This window comes from Aotus nancymaae, unplaced genomic scaffold (assembly GCF_030222135.1).
Source record: "Aotus nancymaae isolate 86718 unplaced genomic scaffold, 86718_ANA_hifiasm-v0.15.2.pri h1tg000015l_0, whole genome shotgun sequence".
Taxonomy (NCBI): Eukaryota; Metazoa; Chordata; class Mammalia; order Primates; family Aotidae; genus Aotus; species Aotus nancymaae.
The window spans coordinates 597,279-615,058 of record NW_026988426.1 but is presented as its reverse complement, the minus strand read 5'-3'; the positions used below and the strand labels follow the sequence as shown (position 1 = coordinate 615,058).

General features: G+C 53.6%; 2 protein-coding genes across 4 annotated transcripts; one reads left to right on the top strand and one right to left on the bottom strand.

Moving 5' to 3' along the window:
* Nucleotides 1-89: 89 nt before the first annotated feature.
* On the top strand, nucleotides 90-6,646 carry AP4M1 (adaptor related protein complex 4 subunit mu 1). Of its 2 annotated transcripts, none has more exons than XM_021671594.2 (15): nucleotides 90-336; nucleotides 444-532; nucleotides 1,232-1,338; nucleotides 1,422-1,518; nucleotides 2,116-2,226; nucleotides 2,319-2,399; nucleotides 2,784-2,846; nucleotides 3,548-3,614; nucleotides 3,719-3,772; nucleotides 3,907-4,013; nucleotides 4,115-4,209; nucleotides 4,624-4,668; nucleotides 4,908-4,958; nucleotides 5,071-5,182; nucleotides 5,327-6,646. In XM_021671594.2, exons 1-15 carry the CDS (start codon nucleotides 279-281, stop codon nucleotides 5,549-5,551), a joined length of 1,362 nt encoding a protein of 453 aa, XP_021527269.2. In that variant the 5' UTR covers nucleotides 90-278; the 3' UTR covers nucleotides 5,552-6,646. The 2 variants fall into 2 exon arrangements, with proteins under 2 accessions (XP_021527269.2, XP_021527268.2); XM_021671593.2 differs by having other exon boundaries at nucleotides 3,719-3,802.
* TAF6 (TATA-box binding protein associated factor 6) lies at nucleotides 5,736-17,599 on the bottom strand. 2 transcript variants are annotated; one of them, XM_012474703.2, is made up of 15 exons: nucleotides 17,123-17,599; nucleotides 12,582-12,792; nucleotides 12,389-12,475; nucleotides 12,108-12,261; nucleotides 11,841-11,897; nucleotides 11,288-11,407; nucleotides 10,596-10,741; nucleotides 10,410-10,487; nucleotides 10,216-10,317; nucleotides 9,339-9,521; nucleotides 8,730-8,804; nucleotides 8,502-8,627; nucleotides 7,000-7,173; nucleotides 6,567-6,764; nucleotides 5,736-6,278 (listed from the first exon to the last, which is right to left on the bottom strand). In XM_012474703.2, exons 2-15 carry the CDS (start codon nucleotides 12,735-12,737, stop codon nucleotides 5,898-5,900), a joined length of 2,037 nt encoding a protein of 678 aa, XP_012330126.1. In that variant the 5' UTR covers nucleotides 12,738-12,792; nucleotides 17,123-17,599; the 3' UTR covers nucleotides 5,736-5,897. The 2 variants fall into 2 exon arrangements, with proteins under 2 accessions (XP_012330126.1, XP_012330127.1); XM_012474704.3 differs by having other exon boundaries at nucleotides 12,582-12,772; nucleotides 17,123-17,583.
* Between the last annotated feature and the right edge of the window lie 181 nt (nucleotides 17,600-17,780).

Below are 17,780 nucleotides of genomic sequence, written 5' to 3'. Positions count from 1 at the left end.
GCCGGCCAATCGCAGAGGCCAGCCCTCTCCCCGCCTCCAGCTAGGCTCAAGCCAATCACCAGGCGGGCCTGGAATGAGTGACGGGGAGGCAGTGTGGGCGTCGGGAGGGAATCGCTGGGCTAGACTGGGCGGGCGCCCGGTTTCCCGCGGTCCGAGCTGGCGTGGGCGGAGGAGAATCGCTCTTAAAGGGCCAGCGCACGCGTGTTCTTTTGTTCCGGGGCCTCAGGGCGGGGCTGGCCCGACTTTCGCCGTCTTCTCGTTTACTCTCCAGAACGGCCATGATTTCCCAGTTCTTCATTCTGTCCTCCAAGGGGGACCCGCTCATCTACAAAGACTGTATCCTAGACCTGCGGGGCTGGGAAGGGGCGGAAGGGCCAGGCGGGAGGGGCTCCCGGGGCCAGCCCGTGTCGCAGGCTTCTTCACTGAGTTCTTCCACCCGCCAGTCCGTGGGGACAGTGGCGGCCGGGATGTGGCCGAGCTCTTCTACCGGAAGCTGACAGGACTGCCAGGAGACGAGTCCCCGGTTGTCATGGTAACCACTGGCGGGAGGCGGGTGGGGAGCGGGGCGCCGGCGAGCCAGGTGGGCGCCGGCTCCCTCCCAGAGCTGAATCCTTGGTAGCTTCCACTTGGGGTGGGGTGCATTCTTCCAAATAAAACTAAGAGGCCCGGCGCGGTGGCTCATGCCTGTAATCTCAGCACTTTGGGAGGCCGAGGCGGGCGGATCACCTGAGGTCAGGAGTTCGAAACCAGCCTGGCCAACATGGTGAAACCCCCCTGCCTCTACTAAAAATACAAAAAAATTAGCCAGCGTGGTGGTGGGCGCCTGTAATCTCAGCTACTAGGGAGACTGAGCCAGGAGACTCGCTTGAACCCGGGAGGCAGAGGTTGCAGTGAGCCGAGATCGCGACACTGCACTCCAGCTTGGGCGACAGAGCAAGACTACATCGGGCGGAGCGGGGGGAGTGGGACAAAAAAAACTTACAGTCCATCAGGTGCCAGCAACACACCAGGCCCAGCTCCCTTTATGACTCCATCCTCAGCAACTAGGGGTAGCTACGGTAATTAACCCCGTTTCCACATTGGGAAGCTGGGTTCAGGGACCTGTCATGTATCTCTCAAAGTCACTGCTACTGTGACTAGTAAGAGGCATCGGGATCCGAGCTCAGGTCTCCTGGGTTCTGATCACCCCACCTCCCTTTTCCTAACGCTGTTCTACCTGCCTGTGTCTCAGCATCACGAGGGCCGTCATTTCATTCACATCAGACACAGCGGCCTCTATTTGGTGGTCACAACTTCAGAAAACGTTTCTCCCTTCGGCCTCCTAGAACTGCTCTCCAGGTGAGGAGGGCTGGGCTGGGCACCTGGTAGCTAGCGGGGGCCTAAGAGGAGGAGGAAATGCATACTCCCAAGTGTTTCTTCAGGTTGGCCACCCTTCTGGGCGATTACTGTGGCTCTCTGGGTGAAGGGACCATCTCCCGCAACGTGGCTCTGGTCTACGAACTCCTGGATGAAGTCCTGGTGAGAATCAATGATCCCCTTCTGTAGCCCCTGCCCAATTCCCCTGGAGATACTTCTGCTCTTCTACTGCGGGATGCTGTGGTTGGGAGGCCAAATCTACTCTTTTTTATGTTTTAGAGATAGGATCTTGCTCTATTGCCCAGGCTGGAGTGTAGTGGTGCAATCAGCTCACTGTAGCTTGGAACATCTGGGCTCGAGTAATCCTCCTGTCCCAGCCTCCCCTGTGCCCAACTAATTGTTTATTTTTTATAAAGACAGGAGTCTCGCTCTGTCGCTCAGGCTGGAGTGCAGTGGCTGGATCTCCGGTCACCGCAACCTCCGCTTCTCGAGTTCAAGTGATTCTTCTGCCTCAGCCTCCTGAGTAGCTGGGACTACAGGCACATGCCACCTGCCTGGCTAATTTTTTGTATTTTTAGTAGAAATGGGGTTTCACTATGTTGGTCAGGCTGGTCTGGAACTCCTGACCTTGTGATCTGCCTGCCTTGGACTCACAGAGTGCTGGGATTACAGGGGTGAGCCACTGCACCCGTCCCCCACTCCACCTTTTTTACCCCTTCCCTCCACTGACTTCTCAGACTGTCCTTCCTTTACCGCTAGGATTATGGCTATGTACAGACCACATCTACGGAGATGCTGAAGAATTTCATCCAGACGGAAGCTGTGGTCAGCAAGCCCTTCAGCCTCTTTGACCTCAGCAGCGTTGGCTTGGTCAGTAGAGAGAAAGAGGAGGGTGAGGAAGGAGAAGGGGTGTTGGCTGGGGTTGTCAGACCTGAGGATTGATTGCTTTGGATACTTTACAGTTTGGGGCTGAGACACAACAGAGCAAAGTGGCCCCCAGCAGTGCAGCCAGCCGCCCAGTTCTGTCCAGTCGCTCTGACCAGGTGAGGGAGGGATCCATGGGATCAGACCTTGTGATTTTGCTCTGGGACCCCGGAGTCCAAGATCTTAGGCTGGGCGCAGTGGCTCATGCCTGTAATCCCAGCATTTGGGGAGGCTGAGGTGGGCAGATCACCTGACATCAGGAGTTTGAGAGCAGCCTGGTCAACATGGTGAAACCCCATCTCTACTGAAAATGCAAAAAGAAAAAAAAAAAGAAAAAGATCTTGGTACGTCTTCCACCTCCCTTAGATGTGGGTATACCTTCTGGCACCTATGTCCCCACCCTAGAGTTGTAGCTTTGACCATTCTGCCCTTTCTTCTCATCTGTCCATTTCAGAACATAGACTGTTCTGCTTCCAACCACCCAAATCCTCTCTCTCTCTCAGAGCCAGAAGAATGAAGTTTTTTTGGATGTGGTTGAGAGATTATCTGTACTGATAGCATCTAATGTAAGTTTGAGCTCCCATCCCTGGAGCTGAGGACAAATGAGATTTGGAACACGTGTTAGAGTGGCTAAGACTCCAACAATGGCCGGGCACGGTGGTGGCTCATGCTTGTAATCCTAGTGCTTTGGGAGGCAGAGGTGGGAGAATTACTTGGGGCCAGGAATTTGAAACCAGCCTGGGCAACATAGCCAGACCCTGTCTCTACAAAAAATACAAATAAATTACCCAGTCATGGTAGTGTATACCTGCTGTCCCAGCTACTTGGGAGGCTGAGGCAGGAGGATCACTTGAGCCCAGGAGATGAGGCCTCAGTGAGCCAAGATGACACTAATGCACTCTAGCCTGGGTGAGAGAGCAAGACGCTGTCTCTTTAAAGAAAGAAGTCGGCATGGTGGCTCATGCCTGTAATCCCAGCACTTTGGGAGGCTGAAGCTGGTGGATCAGTTGAGGTCAGGAGTTTGAGACCAGCCTGGCCAACATGGTGAAACTCTGTCTCTACTGAAAATACAAAAATTAGCCAAGCGTGGTTGTGGGCACCTGTAATCCCAGCTAGTTGGGAGGCTGAGAGGAGAATCGCTTGAACCTGGTAGGCAGAGGTTGCAGTGAGCTGAGATTGTGCCATTGCACTCCAGCCTGGGTGACAGACCAAGAGTCTGTCTCAAAAGAAAAAGAAAAACTCCAGCCTTGACCTCTGTGCCTCTCAGGGCTCCCTACTGAAGGTGGATGTGCAGGGAGAGATTCGGCTCAAGAGCTTCCTTCCCAGTGGCTCTGGTGAGGCATCTGCAGGCGGGACCCAGGGTTGGGGTTAGGGCAGGTTCCTTTGTGTCTTCCACCGTGGAGTTTGCGAGCTCTCCTAATGTTCTTTTCTCTGCCAGAGATGCGCATTGGCTTGACGGAAGAGTTTTGTGTGGGGAAGTCAGAGCTGAGAGGTGAGGAGAAAGGATCTGTCTCTCCCTGGGGTAGGTCATTGCCAGAGAGTTCATGGAGAGAAGTCAGACGGATCTTCCCCCTCCTTTCTCCTTTCCCAAAACATGAGTCAGGAGAGAAGTTTCTGTTTTTCCAGGTTATGGGCCAGGAATCCGGGTCGATGAAGTTTCATTTCACAGCTCCGTTAATCTGGATGAGTTTGAGTCTCATCGAATCCTCCGCTTGCAGCCACCTCAGGGCGAGGTCAGGATTGGGGTGGCCTTGTAAATTCCGTCCACCATGGGGAAGGGGGCAGTGTGGGGCTGAGGAGACCAAACTGACACTGTTGCTCTCTGGTCTCTCAGCTGACTGTGATGCGGTACCAACTCTCCGATGACCTCCCCTCACCACTCCCCTTCCGGCTCTTCCCCTCTGTGCAGTGGGACCGAGGCTCAGGCCGGTGAGACCATTTCCTGGGTTCCAGGAGTACCTTGGAGCCCAAACCAGAATGTGTATGTTCCCAACACTCACTGCAGAGTGGGGGTGGCGGTAGAGGTGATGAAGTGCAGATTGGAAAATGGCTTGGGCTGGGCATGGTGGCTCATGCCTGTAATCCCAGCACTTCGGGAGGCTGAGGCAGGAGGATCACTTGAGCCCAGGAGTTCCAGACCAGCCTGGGCAACATATTGAGACCCAGTCTCTCCGGAAAAAAAAAGAAAGGAAAAAGCTTTGGCTAATGGAGTTGGACTGGGCTTCAGCTCTTTCTCCTCTTTGGGGTACAGCCCACACAGCCCTGCACGGAGGCCCCCGGTGGGGAATGATGAGATGCCAGTAAGAGATGGCCCGAGTCATGGTGTTTTATTCTCTCATCCAGGCTCCAGGTTTACCTGAAGTTACGATGTGACCTGCCCTTGAAGAGGTAAGAGTGGAGGCCGGTCAGGCCAAGTTCAGCTCTGTGGGATAAGAGACAGGGCCAGGACACCTACTGCTTCTCTCTTCAGATGCACCTGCCAGCCTCAGAATCCAGTTTAGGTAGAGGCTGTAGCATTTGGGAAGGTAGGGGGGCATCTGTGCTGAAATCCCATTGTGACATTGAAGGGGAACAGGACAAGGGACCATGCTTTCTTGGGGCTGACTTTGTTCCCGTCTCCTCTGTAGCCAAGCTCTCAATGTCAGGCTGCACCTCCCCCTGCCTCGAGGGGTGGTCAGGTAAGTGTGTGCGCCCTGGGAGGTAGCAAGGCACAGGGGAGGAGTGAGCTCAGCACAATGGGCCTGCCCAGAGAAGGTGTCAAGCTCAGCATCTTCCCTCTCCAAACTCCAGCCTCTCTCAGGAGCTGAGCAGCCCAGAGCAGAAGGCCGAACTGGCAGAGGGAGCCCTTTGCTGGGACCTGCCTCGGGTGCAAGGAGGCTCTCAACTCTCAGGCCTTTTCCAGGTATTTGCTGTTGACCCTCCAGCCCCTCTCCTCCCACCTTCACTTGCTGCCCCCACCCTGCCCTCCTGAAGCAGTTGCTGCCTGGTTCCCCCAGCTTGGTCAGCTTCCTGCCCTCCTTCCTCTCCCTGCCTCTGCCCCTCACAGATGGACGTCCCAAGGCTCCCAGGACCTCCCAGCCATGGGCTCTCCACCTCCACCCCTCCTTTGGGTCTGGGCCCCACCAGCCTCTCCTTCGAGCTTCCCCGGCATACATGCTCCGGCCTCCAGGTCCGCTTCCTCAGGCTGTCCTTCAGGCCCTGTGGTAATGCCAACCCCCACAAGTGGGTGCGACACCTAAGCCACAGCGACGCCTACGTCATTCGGATCTGAGGATCCCCTAATGAGGATACAGTGGCCAAGGCAGTGGTTTGTCCCATGGGAGGAGGACAATCTTTTCTTTTCCAGCTTCCTGGCCAGCAGACTGGGCAGGAAGAGCCCTGAGTCCCGAGAGACCAGGAGGGTGCAATAGGCGCAGCCTTTCCATGGCATATGATGCAGGAAGGACTGTGGTGGATCAGAACTTAGAAACCAAACTTTTATTCTGAGGAACTGGCTGTACAATATCTAAAAAGAAAGTGACATGAAGGAAGCAATCTACAACTTCCTTCCGCCTAGTGTGCATGCGTGTGTGTACATGTCTGCATGTGTGGGAATCCGGGGGCCAGCAGGTGAAGCATCATGGTGCAGGCTGAGGGGAGCTGGAGCTGGGGGGCTGGGAGCCATTCGCTTTTGGAGTCCCTGGAGCTGGAGGGGGACTGTCCCCAGTTTCCTGCTTCCCCCCACAGAGGGCACTGCTGCTGAGCGGAGAAGGGGATGATGCTGGGGGAGGAACTGGAGAAGGGTGGGAGGCAGGGCCTCCTTTGCCCTCCCCTGTCGGGGGAAGTGAAACCACGATGTACTTCTGGACACTCCCAGGACCAGAGGGAGCGGTGCTAGCGGGTGCAGTGGTGGCAGTGGAGACCAGCTTGACGATGGGCTGCACGCTGGGGACAGTGGTGGTGACAGGCGAGGTGGTGGTGCAACCTGAGCCGGGGGCTGAGGTGCTGAGAGATAGGACCTGGGCAGAAAGGAAAGGCAGAGCCACTTGCTCTGTGTCCTCCCTGCCCCCCAGAGGCCTGGCAGGGACACTTTACTTGCTCCCTGTCTGAACAAGTTGTTCCTGTAGTTGACCCTGTAGATATTGTGGTAGGAGGTCCCCTGCAGGACCCTGATGGGTGCCTCTTCCAGCTCCTGACTTGGGGCCTGGAGGGGACTATGCTCTACTCCGGGGCCTCCCCAGGGTGCTCTGAGGTGACCCGGGCCCTCCAGATCTCCCCCCATCCCCATCCCACACATCTCTGCATACCTGCTGGGTGGATGGGGCACTGGAGGACGATGACATTACAATATACTTGGTTGGAGGAGGGGAAGGCTGTGGTGGTGCAGCTGCTCGTGCAGACACCAGTGTCTGGACAGGAAGTGCAATGGAGCCAGGAACCTTCAGCAAGCCAGGGGTGCGAGGACCAGGCTGTGGGGCCTGTGAGAGGGTCAGCGTGGGCCGGGGCTGCAGGGAGAAGAGGAAAGGGGGAAATGGGAGCATCTACTAAGGAGAGTCTGAAAATAAACACCTGGGCTCCCCTTGCTCTTCCTCAGAGGCTCTCACCGGGGCTGGGGCATCCTTACTTGGGCCTGGTCACCCTGAGACTGCTGACTCAGGGCCCACATGGCTGTGTGTGAGTGCCTGTCCCACACCGGGGTCCTCTGCTTCCTCCTATCCGTCCTCCCCACTGGCCACGGACCTGTGTGATGGTCAGAGTGGTCCTGTTGACCTGCTGAGCCTGCAGAGCAGCCTGGGCCCGAGCCTTGACTACGTGGGAGCAGAGGAGGGGCCCGAGGGACCCAAATTCTGCCCGATAGGCGTCCTGATTGTCAGGCGGTGGGCGCAGCTTTGCCAGAACAGGGGCACAGTGTTTCTGCAGACAGAAGAAAAGCCACATAGAGGGAGGGCTGTGGCACTGTGAAAAGAGCCTTGGGGATGGGGCAAAAAAGGACATTCTTTATAAACTCAGCACCCTGTTGGAAGCCACACTATGGTGAGCTATTAGTGTGTGTACGAAACACTGGGCTTTCTCATAAGAAAACACAGGCACAGGGGCAGGTGCAATGTCTGATGCCTGTATCCCAGCACATTGGGAGGCCTAGGCAGGCAATCACTTGAGGTCAGGAGTTTGACACCAGCCTGGCCAACATGGAGAAACTCTCTAGTAAAAATACAAAAATTAGCCAGGCATGGTGGTGCACACCTGTAGTCCCAACTACTGGGGAGGCTGAGGTACTAGAACACTTGAACCCAGGAGGTCCAGCCTGGATGACAGTGAGACTCAGAAAAAAAAAAAAAGAATGGAATGACTGGGCATGGTGGCTCACGCCTGTAAGCCCAGCACTTTGGGAGGCTGAGGCAGGTGGATCACCTGAGGTCAGGAGTTTGAGACCAGCCTGGCCAACACAGTGAAACCCCGTCTCTAATGAAAATACAAAAAATTAGCCAGGTGTGGTGATGTGTGCCTTTAGTCCCAGCTACTCAGGAGGCTGAGGCATGAGAATCGCTTGAACCTGGGAGGCGGAGGTTTCAGTGAGCCTGAGATTGTGCCACTGCACTCCAGCCTGGGTGACAGAGTAAGACTACATCTCAAGAAAGAGAAAAAAAATGAAAACATGAGCACTAACGTGTGAACGAGCTTGCTGAATACCTGGGCGATCTCTACAAGATAGTTAACTGAGAGAGCATTTGCCTTGTACAGAGGCCACACAGCGATGCAGAAGCATTGGGGGCAGTACAGTCTAAATTATGTCACAGGCTGAGTGTGAAGAACCTTTCTTTTTTGGGGGGTGGCGGTCTCCCTTTGTAACCCAGGATGGAGTACAGTGGCACGATCATAGCTCACTGCCACCTTAAATTCCTGGGTCGAGCAATCCTCCAACCTTGGCCTCCCGAGTAGCTGGGACCGCAGGCACATGTCACCACTCCTGGCTAACTTTTTGGTTTTTGTATGCAGGGTCTCACTGTGTTGCCCAGCCTGGCCTCATACTCCTTGGCTCCCAGAGTGCTGGGATTACAGGCAGGAGCCATCATGCCCAGCCCCCTCATTTCTTACTCAGCCTGAGCCTGTCTTTCCATCTGTAAAATAGTATCAGACCCCAATGTGCTCTAAAAACGAGGCAAAGACTGGAGTAGGTGAATAAAATATGCCATATGTTTGCTGAACACCGCCTGTGTCTCGGGGACAGGGGCTTCAGTCACCAGTAGGAGACTCTGCACGTGGTCAGCTCCGATCCGGTCGATGTTGCTCAGCACAGGGCCATCCAGGACGCTGCGAATCCGCTCCCCTTCCTGTTGCAGCCGGGGCAGAATCAGAGTCTTGATGACCTGTTGGAAGGGAAGGGGAAAAGCCAACGCCAGGGGGTCATCAGGGGTCTCTCAGGTGGGGACATGGTTTCCTCCCCCATTTCTTCCTCCCAGAGGCCTAACATCGTGTCCCAGCTCGGCCAGGCCTGCGATGGAGCCATAACGAGTTGTCCAGGGCGTCTTCTCATCCACCCAGCTCTGTAAGGGGAAGGAAATAAACTCACATGAAGGGGCCTGAAAAGCTGATTGTTAAGAGACCCCAGTCTTTCATAGACACTTTCCTTGTAAATCATTAGACATTACAATGAGGCCGGGCAAGGTGGCTCACGCCTGTAATCCCAGAACTCTGGGAGGCCCAGGCAGGCAGATTACCAGAGGTGAGGAGTTTGAGACCAGCCTGGCCAACACAGTGAAACCCCATCTTTACTTAAAATACAAAAATTAGCCAGTTGTGGTGGGAGCCTATAATCCCAAGTACTCGGGAGGCTGAGGCAGGAGAATTGTTTGAACCCTGGTGGAAAGGTAAAGTGAGCAGAGATTGCAGCATTGCACTCCAGCCTGGGCAACAGAGAGAGACTCTGTCTCAAAAACAAAGGCATTACAAGTCCCTTGGACCCCCCTCCAAGTTCCAAGTTCCAGTCCCCCTTTCCTCTGCCTCGTTTCCAGTGCCACTGCCCCCAGCCAGATGTGGCCAGTGATGAAACAAATGACGCTCAAGTTATCCTGGCTCACCTTGGTGAAGGTCTTGGTGATCCGGGACTGGATGTTGTTAGTGGTTGTACTAAAATGCTTGCAGATCTGGGCCACCAGGCGGGCAGCAAAGTCTCGGAGTGCCCAGTGATTGTCCACATCTGGTCGCAGGCATAGCTGTCTGCTCACGATGCAGGTCATCACAGCTGGAATCAGCTCATGGACCTAAGGGAGAAGGGGTGGGGCAGCTGATTCTGGTTTTCTTGTGTGTGTTTGTTTGAGACAAGGTCTCGCTCTGTCACCCAGACTGGAGTGAAGGGGCACAGTCACTGCTCACTGCAGCTTCAACTTCCTGGGTTCGAGCAATCCTCCCATCTCAGCCTCCCAGGTAGCTGAGACCAGAGGTGTGCACCACCATGCCTGGCTAATTTTGTTTTTATTTTTAAGATGGAGTTTCACTCTTGTTGCCCAGGCTGGAGTGCAACGGTGCCATCTTGGCTCACCGCAACCTCCACCTCCTGGATTCAACTGATTCAGCCTGAGCCTCCCAGGTAGCTGTGATTATAGGCATGCACCACCATGCCCAGCTAATTTCGTGTATTTAGTAGAGATGGGGTTTCTCTGTGTTGGTCAGGCTGGTCTCCAACTCGCAACCTCAGGTGATCCACCTGCCCCAGCCTCCCAAAGTGCTGGGATTACAGGCGTGAGCCACTGTGCCTGGCTGTTTATTTTTTTGTAAAGACAGTAGTCTCACTATATTGTCCAAGCTGTCGTCAAACTCTTGATTTCAAGTGATCCTCCCACCTCGGCCTCCCAAAGTTGCTGGGATTCCAGGCCTGAGCCACCACTGACCACTGGCTTCCTGTTGTGGCAGCAGGGTCCCTGGTCCCTGGAAGGGAGGGTGGGCAGGACCACTCACATATTTTTCTAGATACAGCGTGGGGTTGTCCATCAGCGCCTTCACCATACGCATCAGGTAGATGAGCAGGGCCAGGTTGTTCTGAACCACATTCACACGGACCTGCGGGTGGGAGGAGTGCTGGGCATGGGGCAGGGAGACCCTCACAGGAACTTCTGTTGCTATCCCTTCACAACGGGACCTCATGCTCTCACCCCCTCCGAGATGAAAGTACTGAACCGTGGCAGCATCTGATAGAGCCCGGGGTCCGTGGCAATGCTCTGCAGGGCTTCCTGTGGGAGGAGGGAAGCCAGTGAGGTGAAGGTGGGATGTGGGGAGCAATTCATAGGGCCCCTGGAAGGAGAAGTCTTGGGGCCAGGGCAGGCTGGTGGGGCCCTCACCGCCCTCTTGGCCTCGCAGGAGCCCACGCAGGCCTCAGTTATCTCCTTGTAGTACAGCTGCTGCTCCACAGACAGCTCATGGATGCTCCGGGGCTTCAGTCGCAAGGGGCCCCCCTCCAGTAAGGGCGGCGCCTTCTTCTCTTTCCCTGTGTGATTGGAGAGGTGAGTCTGACAAGAAAGCTCCAGAAGCCTCAGTAACAGATGAACCTTAGCCCTCCTCCTCCCCTGAGACCCAGAAGATGCAGCTTCCTCTCAGGCTTCCCGATCCTTTCTGGGGCTCTCTGGCCCTGACCTCAGCCACTTCACCAATGGCCACATGGAGGCTGGGCGTGGTGGCTCACATCTGTAATCCCAGCGCTTTGGGAGGCCAAGGTGGGCGGATCACATGAGGCCAAGTTTGAGACCAGCCTGGTCAACATAGCAAAACCCTGTCTCTACTGAAAAAAAAAAATTACAAAAATTAGCAGGGCATGGTGGCGGGCACCTGTAATCCCAGCTACTTAGGAGGCTGAGGCAGGAGAATCGCTTGAAGCCAGGAGGTGGAGGTTGCAGTGAGCTGAGACTGTGTCACTGTACTCCAGCCTGGGTGACCAAGTGAGACTCTTGTCTCAAAAACAAAAAAAAGAAAATAAAACAAACGACTATGTGGCTTTGGGCAAGAGTCCAGAGAGGCCTGACCTAGGAGGACTGACCTTTGCTGTCGGCTGCGGCAGCCCCTTGACCTTTGCCTTTCAGGGGTCCGTCTTCCTCTTGGCCTGGCTTGGCTGACTTTAAGGGTTCTGTGGCTTCAGCCTTCTGTTGCTCTTTTGGAGCTGGTGGGAAAGCAGGCACAGCAAAAGGGGTAATGAGAGTAGCAGGAAAAGTAAAAGGTAGGAGAAGGCTGGGTACAGTGACTCACACCTGTAATCCCAGCACTTTGGGAGGCCGAGGCAGGCAGATCACCTTAGCTCAGGAGTTCAAGACCAGCCTGGCCAACATGGTGAAATCCCATCTCTACTAAAATTACAAAAAACTAGCCAGGTGTGCTGGTGTGCGACTGTAGTCCCAGCTACTCGGGAGGCTGAGGCACAACAATCACTTGAACCCAAGAAGCAGAGGTTGCAGTGAGCCGAGATTGTTAAACCACTGCACTCCAGCACTCCAACATGGGCGACAGAATGAAACTCCATCACACACACACAAAAAAAGGTGGGAGGAAGGGGAAAGGGAGCAGATACCCAGAGGGTGGGGCATGAAGAGGGTTACCTGGGGGTGGGTTCTCAGGGATAGCTGGCTGGCAGCCCTCGATGCTCAGCCAATGAGCTGTAAGGAAGGCAGGTGTCAAGGTGAATTGCCACACATGGACACTGGGGAGTTGCTCCATGCTATGGAAGGTGTGTTTCCACTCCTGCTCCCCTTGCAACTCACCCGGGATCTCACACTGAGGTTTTTTCTATTGTGAGGCTCCTCACACCCACACGCATGTGTCCGCCTTTCCCTCCTCCCTGCCACCCTCCTCTCCCCTCCTTCAACCTTTGAGGCAGACGTCCAGGGGCACCCGGGGCAGAGGGGTATTGATGATGTCGCTCAGATCAACCTCCTTCTCCTCGTAGAAGTAAAGCTCCCGGCCCCCACCAGAGGCGAAGCGGAAAGGAATGAACTCCTGGGCATGGAAGCCATAAAGTGGCTGTGGCAGGAGAGAGGGGCACCAGTGAGAAGGGAGATGGAGGAGACCTGACTGAAGGATGGCGTCTCACCCTGGTCTCCACTGCCCTGTCCCCATCACCCACCCCCTGCCTGTCTCCTCCAATCACCTCAACATTCTTTAGCTTCAAGGCATAGTCAATGTCACTGGTGGTGAGCTTCTGCCGCTTCCCCATGTGCATGAACTTCAAGGCATCCTGGGATGGGTGAGAGAACAGATGTCAGCCCAAGACCCTAAAGAAGGAAGTGGCCCCGGGTGACATCCTGGACCCAATGTGGAGCTAGAGAGAAGGGCCGAGTCACCTGTGCAATCTCTTTGATGCGGTAGCTGACCTCATCCGTCAGCAGCTGACAGGTCTCCTCCTGAATCTGGGCGATGCCCATGGATTCAGCCACCACCTTCATGGACTCTGAGGGCAGCACAGTGTTGCTAAGCTTCAGCTTCTTCTCCTCAGCCATTCTGGAGCCTTTTCCTCCCCAGCAGGATGAAGTCCCTGGTGGAGAGACGGAGACCCTGGCAGAGGGATGGGGCAGGCAGAAGAAAAAGAAATGTGAGGCATGAGGAGAGGGCCAACAAAGGGAAGACAGTGGAGAGAGGGAGGAACTCAGGGTGTCTTCCATCCATTCCCACATGAGTCAGCCCTGAGGTGTAACAGAGAAGGAAATCCGGGCTGGGGCCAGATGTGGTGGCTCATGTCTGTAATCCCACCAGCACTTTGGGAGGCCAAGGAGGGCGGATCACTTGAGGTCAGAAATTCAAGACCAGCCTGGTCAACATGGTGAAACCCCATCTCTACTAAAACTACAAAAATTAGCCAGGCATGGTAGTGCACACCTGTAATCCCAGCTACTAGGGAGGCTGAGGCAGAAGAATCACTTGAACCCAGAGGGCAGAGTTTGCAGTGAGCCGAAATCCCACCACTGCACTCCAGCCAGGGTGACAGAGAGAGACTCTATCTCAAAAAAAAAAAAAAAAGTCTGGGCTGGGACTAGTGGCTCATGCCTGCAATTCTAACACTTTGGGAGCCCGAGGTAGGAGGATCGCTTGAGCCCAGCAGTTCACAACCAGCCTGGGCAATATAGTGAGACCCCATCTCTACAAAAAGTACAAAAATTAGCTGGGCATGCAGGCGTAAAGCTATAGTTCTAGTTACTCAGGAGGCAGAGGTGTGAGGACTGATAGAGCTCAGAAGCTCCCAGGATCAAGCAATGCTCACACCTCAGCTTCCCAAGTAGCTGGGACTATAGATGTGTACATCAGCACAGCTAATTTTTTTTGGTGGGGGGGTGCAGAGTCAGTCTCACTATGTTGCCCAGGCTGGTCTTGAACTGCTGACCTCATGCAGTCCACCTGCTTTGGCCTCCCAAAGTGCTGGGATTACAGGCCTGAGTCACCAGGCCCAGCCCACATTTCTATCTTTCTCTGTTACACCTCAGGGCTTCAATCCCAGCACTTTGAAGTCTTGGGCTCAAGGGATCCTCCAGCTTTGGCTTCTCAAAGTGTTGGAATTAGAGGCATGAGCCGAAGTGCCTGGCCCAGCCTCAGCTTTCCTTATCTGCACAGCAATGCCATCCATCTAGGCACTCATTCTTTATCTAAGCCTTCACATGAAATCCACCAGGTGGTGGCTCAGGCCTGTAATGCCAGAACTTTGGGAGGCTGAGGTGGGCAGATCACTTGAGGTTAGGAGTTTGAGAACAGCCTGGCCAACATGGAGAAACCCTGTCTCTACTAAAAATAGAAAAATTAGCTGGGTATGGTGGTGCGTGCCTGTAATCCCAGCTATTCAGGAGGCTGAGGCAGGAGAATCACTTGACCTTGTGGGGTGGAGGCTGTGGTGAGTTGAAATTGTGCCATTGTATTACAGCCTTGGTGACAGAGACATTTCATCTCAAAAAAATATAGTAAGATAAAAAAATAAATCCACCCAGTAGTCCAGCCTGATTGTCCTGCTCTCACTGCTTGGCCCAGGTCACCATCATCTATCCCCTGTTAACTCTAAAAGCCTCCAGACAAGGTCCACTGATGTCTACCCTTGCCTCTCTCTACATCTGTTCCTAACTTTGCAGCCAAAATGCTAATGTCAAACTGTAAAGCAGATTGTCATTTCTTTGCTCAAACCCTTATAATGGCTCTCCACTTGCCACAGAGTAAAACCTGAAATCTTTATAATGGCCAGGCATGGTGGCTCAGCTCATGCCTGTAATCTCTGTACTTTGGGAGGCTGAGCTGGTAAGACTGCTTGGGCTTAGGAATTCCTAACCAGCATGGTCAACATAATAAACCCCGTCTGAGGCTGGGCACAGTGGCTCACGCCTGTAATCCTAGCACTTTGGGAGGCCAGGAGTTCAAGACCAGCCTGGCCAACGTGGTAAAACCTATCTCTACTAAAAATACAAAAATTAGATGGGTATGGCGGCAGGTGCCTGTAATTGCAGCTACTCGGGACGCTGAGGCAGGAGAATCACTTGAACCCGAGAGGCAGAGGTTGCAGTGAGCAAAGATCGTGTCACTGTACTCCAGCCTGGGTGACAGAGCAAGACTCCTTCTCAAAAAAAAAAAAAAAAAAAAAAAGGACAAAAGACAAAATCCTTTTAGTGTCCTACAAAGCCCTTCAAAATTTGCCTTCTCCCCATTACATCTCTGACTGCCTTTCCTTCCTTCTTCCACTTTGATCCAGACACATACTCCTTCAGGCTGCTCCTTAAACTTGCCAGGCATGCTCTTGCCTAATAGCCTTTACTCCAGTCCCTCTGCCTGGAACGTTCTTCCAGAATGCCTGATTGCCCTGCCTATCCTGACCACCCTATTTAACTCTGAGTGGGGGCAGCCCACTTTTTCTTTTATTTTTTTTTAATGAATGCCACTTTTTAACATCTGGGTCGGGTGCAGTGGCTCATGCCTGTAATCTCAGCACTCTGAAAGGCTGAGGTGGGCAGATCACAAGGTCAAGAGATTGACACCATCCTGGCCAACATGGTGAAACCCTGTCTCTACTAAAAATACAAAAATTAGCTGGGCATGGTGGCATGCGCCTATAGTCCCAGCTACTTGGGAGGCTAAGGCAGGAGAATCGCTTGAACCCAGGAGGCAGAGGTTGCAGTGAGCCGAGATCACGCCACTGTACTCCAGCCTGGCGACAGAGTGAGACTCCATCTCAAAAAAACAAAAAAAACTTCTAATTCATTGTATCATTTCTTATTGTTTATTACCCCCACCACACACCATATAGACAGGGCTCTTTATTTGCTTTTTATTTTTTTGAGATGGAATTGACTTGTTGCCCAGGCTGGAGTGCAATGGCACGATCTTGGCTCACTGCAACCTCTGCCTTCTGAGTTCAAGTGATTCTCCTGCCTCAGCCTCCCAAGTAGCTGGTATTACAGGCATGCGCCAGCACAGCAGACTAATTTTCGTTTTTTTTTTTTTTTTGAGACAGAGTCTTGTTCTGTTGCCAGGCGCCAGGTTGGAGTGCAGTGGCATAATCTCAGCTCACTGCAACCTCCGCCTCCCGGATTCAAGCAATTCTCCTGCCTCAGCCTCCCGAGTAGCTGGGACTACAGGCACGCACCACCACGCCCAGATAATTTTTGTATATTTTTAGTAGAGACGGGGTTTCACCATGTTGGCCAGGATGGTCTTGATCTCTGGACCTCATGATCCGCGTGCCTCAGCCTCCCAAAGTGCTGGGATCACAGGCGTGAGCCACTGCGCTCGGCCTAATTTTCGTATTTTTAGTATAGATGGGGTTTCGCCATGTTCCTCAGGCTGGTCTCGAACTCCTGACCTCAGGTGATCCACCTGCCTCGGCCTCCCAAAGTGCTGGGATTACAGGTGTGAGCCACCATGCCCAGCTGACAGGGCTCGTTATTATGTTCACTAATGTATTCCAGGAGCCCAGCCTGGGACATCATAAATATTTGTTAAGTAGATGAATTAGTTGTAAGGTTTAGAGATGTTGGTACTCGGTAACTACTAGTTATCGCTGTTATTAAGATAATAGGTCACAGGCCCAAACTTCCAGCCTACACTGTAGTTAAAAGCAAAGTAGACCAGGTGCAGTGGCTCACGCCTGTAATTTGAGAGGCCGAGGTGGGAAGATCACCAGAGGTTAGGAGTTCGAGACCACCCTGGTCAACGTGGCAAAATCCCATTTTTTTGTAAAAACACAAAAATTAGCAGAACATGGGGGTGGCCACCTATAGTCCCAGCTACTTGGGAGGCTGAGGCGGGAGAACCACTTGAACCCAGGAGGCAGAGGTTGCAGTGAGCCAAGATCATGTCACTGCACTGCAGCCTGGGTGACTGAGGGAGACTCCGTCTTAAAAAAAAAAACAACAACAAAGTGGAGCCAAGCGAGGTAGCTCACTCCAGTAATCCCAGCACTTTGGGAGACAGAGGTAGGTGGATCACTTGAGGCTAGGAGTTTGAGACAGCTTGTTCAACATAGTGAGACCCCCATCTCTGCAAAAAATTAAAAAGTTAGCATGGTGTGGTGGACCTGTCATCCCAGCTACTTAGGAGGCTGAAGTGGGAGGATCACTTGAGTCCAGGAGTTCCAGGCTGCAGTGAGCCAAGATGGTGCCACTGCGCAGCAGCGTGGGCAACAGACAGAAACCCTGTCTCAAAAAAAAAAAAAAGTAAAGTGGCACACTCGAGTTGGACATTAGGAAGATTAACATCAATACTGTTCAGGAATAGTACAGGTGGTAGAGTGGGGCTGTGTTGGAAGGATGGGAAGAGGGAGGCCGAAGAAGAAATTGGTTCTTATCAAACCATCCCTGGTCTCCTCCCCAACTTTTAAAAGTCTTATCTATAGGGAACACAATTATTCGAGACATACTCTGTGCCTGGAGCCGCGTTTACAAGAGGCGGTCGTGTCCCACTTCCCTGGCGAACTCTTACGAATCCTTCAATACCCGGCGGTACCCTCTGTCAGTAAAGGCTCATAAAACACGCTACAGTCACAGGATCTCCTCAGATCAGTGGAGGCGGCAGGAAGGCGTCCCAGGGGAGGATTAACTTGAGCGGGATCCCAGCAGAGAAGCAGGTCGAAAATCCCTGGGGAGCGCGAAAGGAGGCTCAGAGAGCCCACCTCATCTCCTGCAACATCTCTCCAATGCAGAAACACACGCGGGGTCTCCACGAGCACAGACACACAACCAACCGTCTTCTTTCTAGTCCCCACAAGGGACCTTCAAAGGGTCTCCTCCAGGGTACCACTCAGACCCGCCCCCGCCAGCCGAACGCGGGGAGCAGGAAAACTGGCCGCCGCCGAGACGCCGCTCACCCGGCGCTGGGCGCCATCTTGGCCCCGCCCCCTCCTGGGAGCAGGTCCTGGCAGAGCGGAAGTGCAAATCAGTACCCCTTCCCCGTGGCAGAATACGTCCTCTGGACTCACGGAATGAAATTATATTTTAAAATTTTGTTTAAACGTCTACATATAAAAAGCATTCCCTCTTGGTTGAATTACTGCAAATTATTCATTCACTACCCGGCTG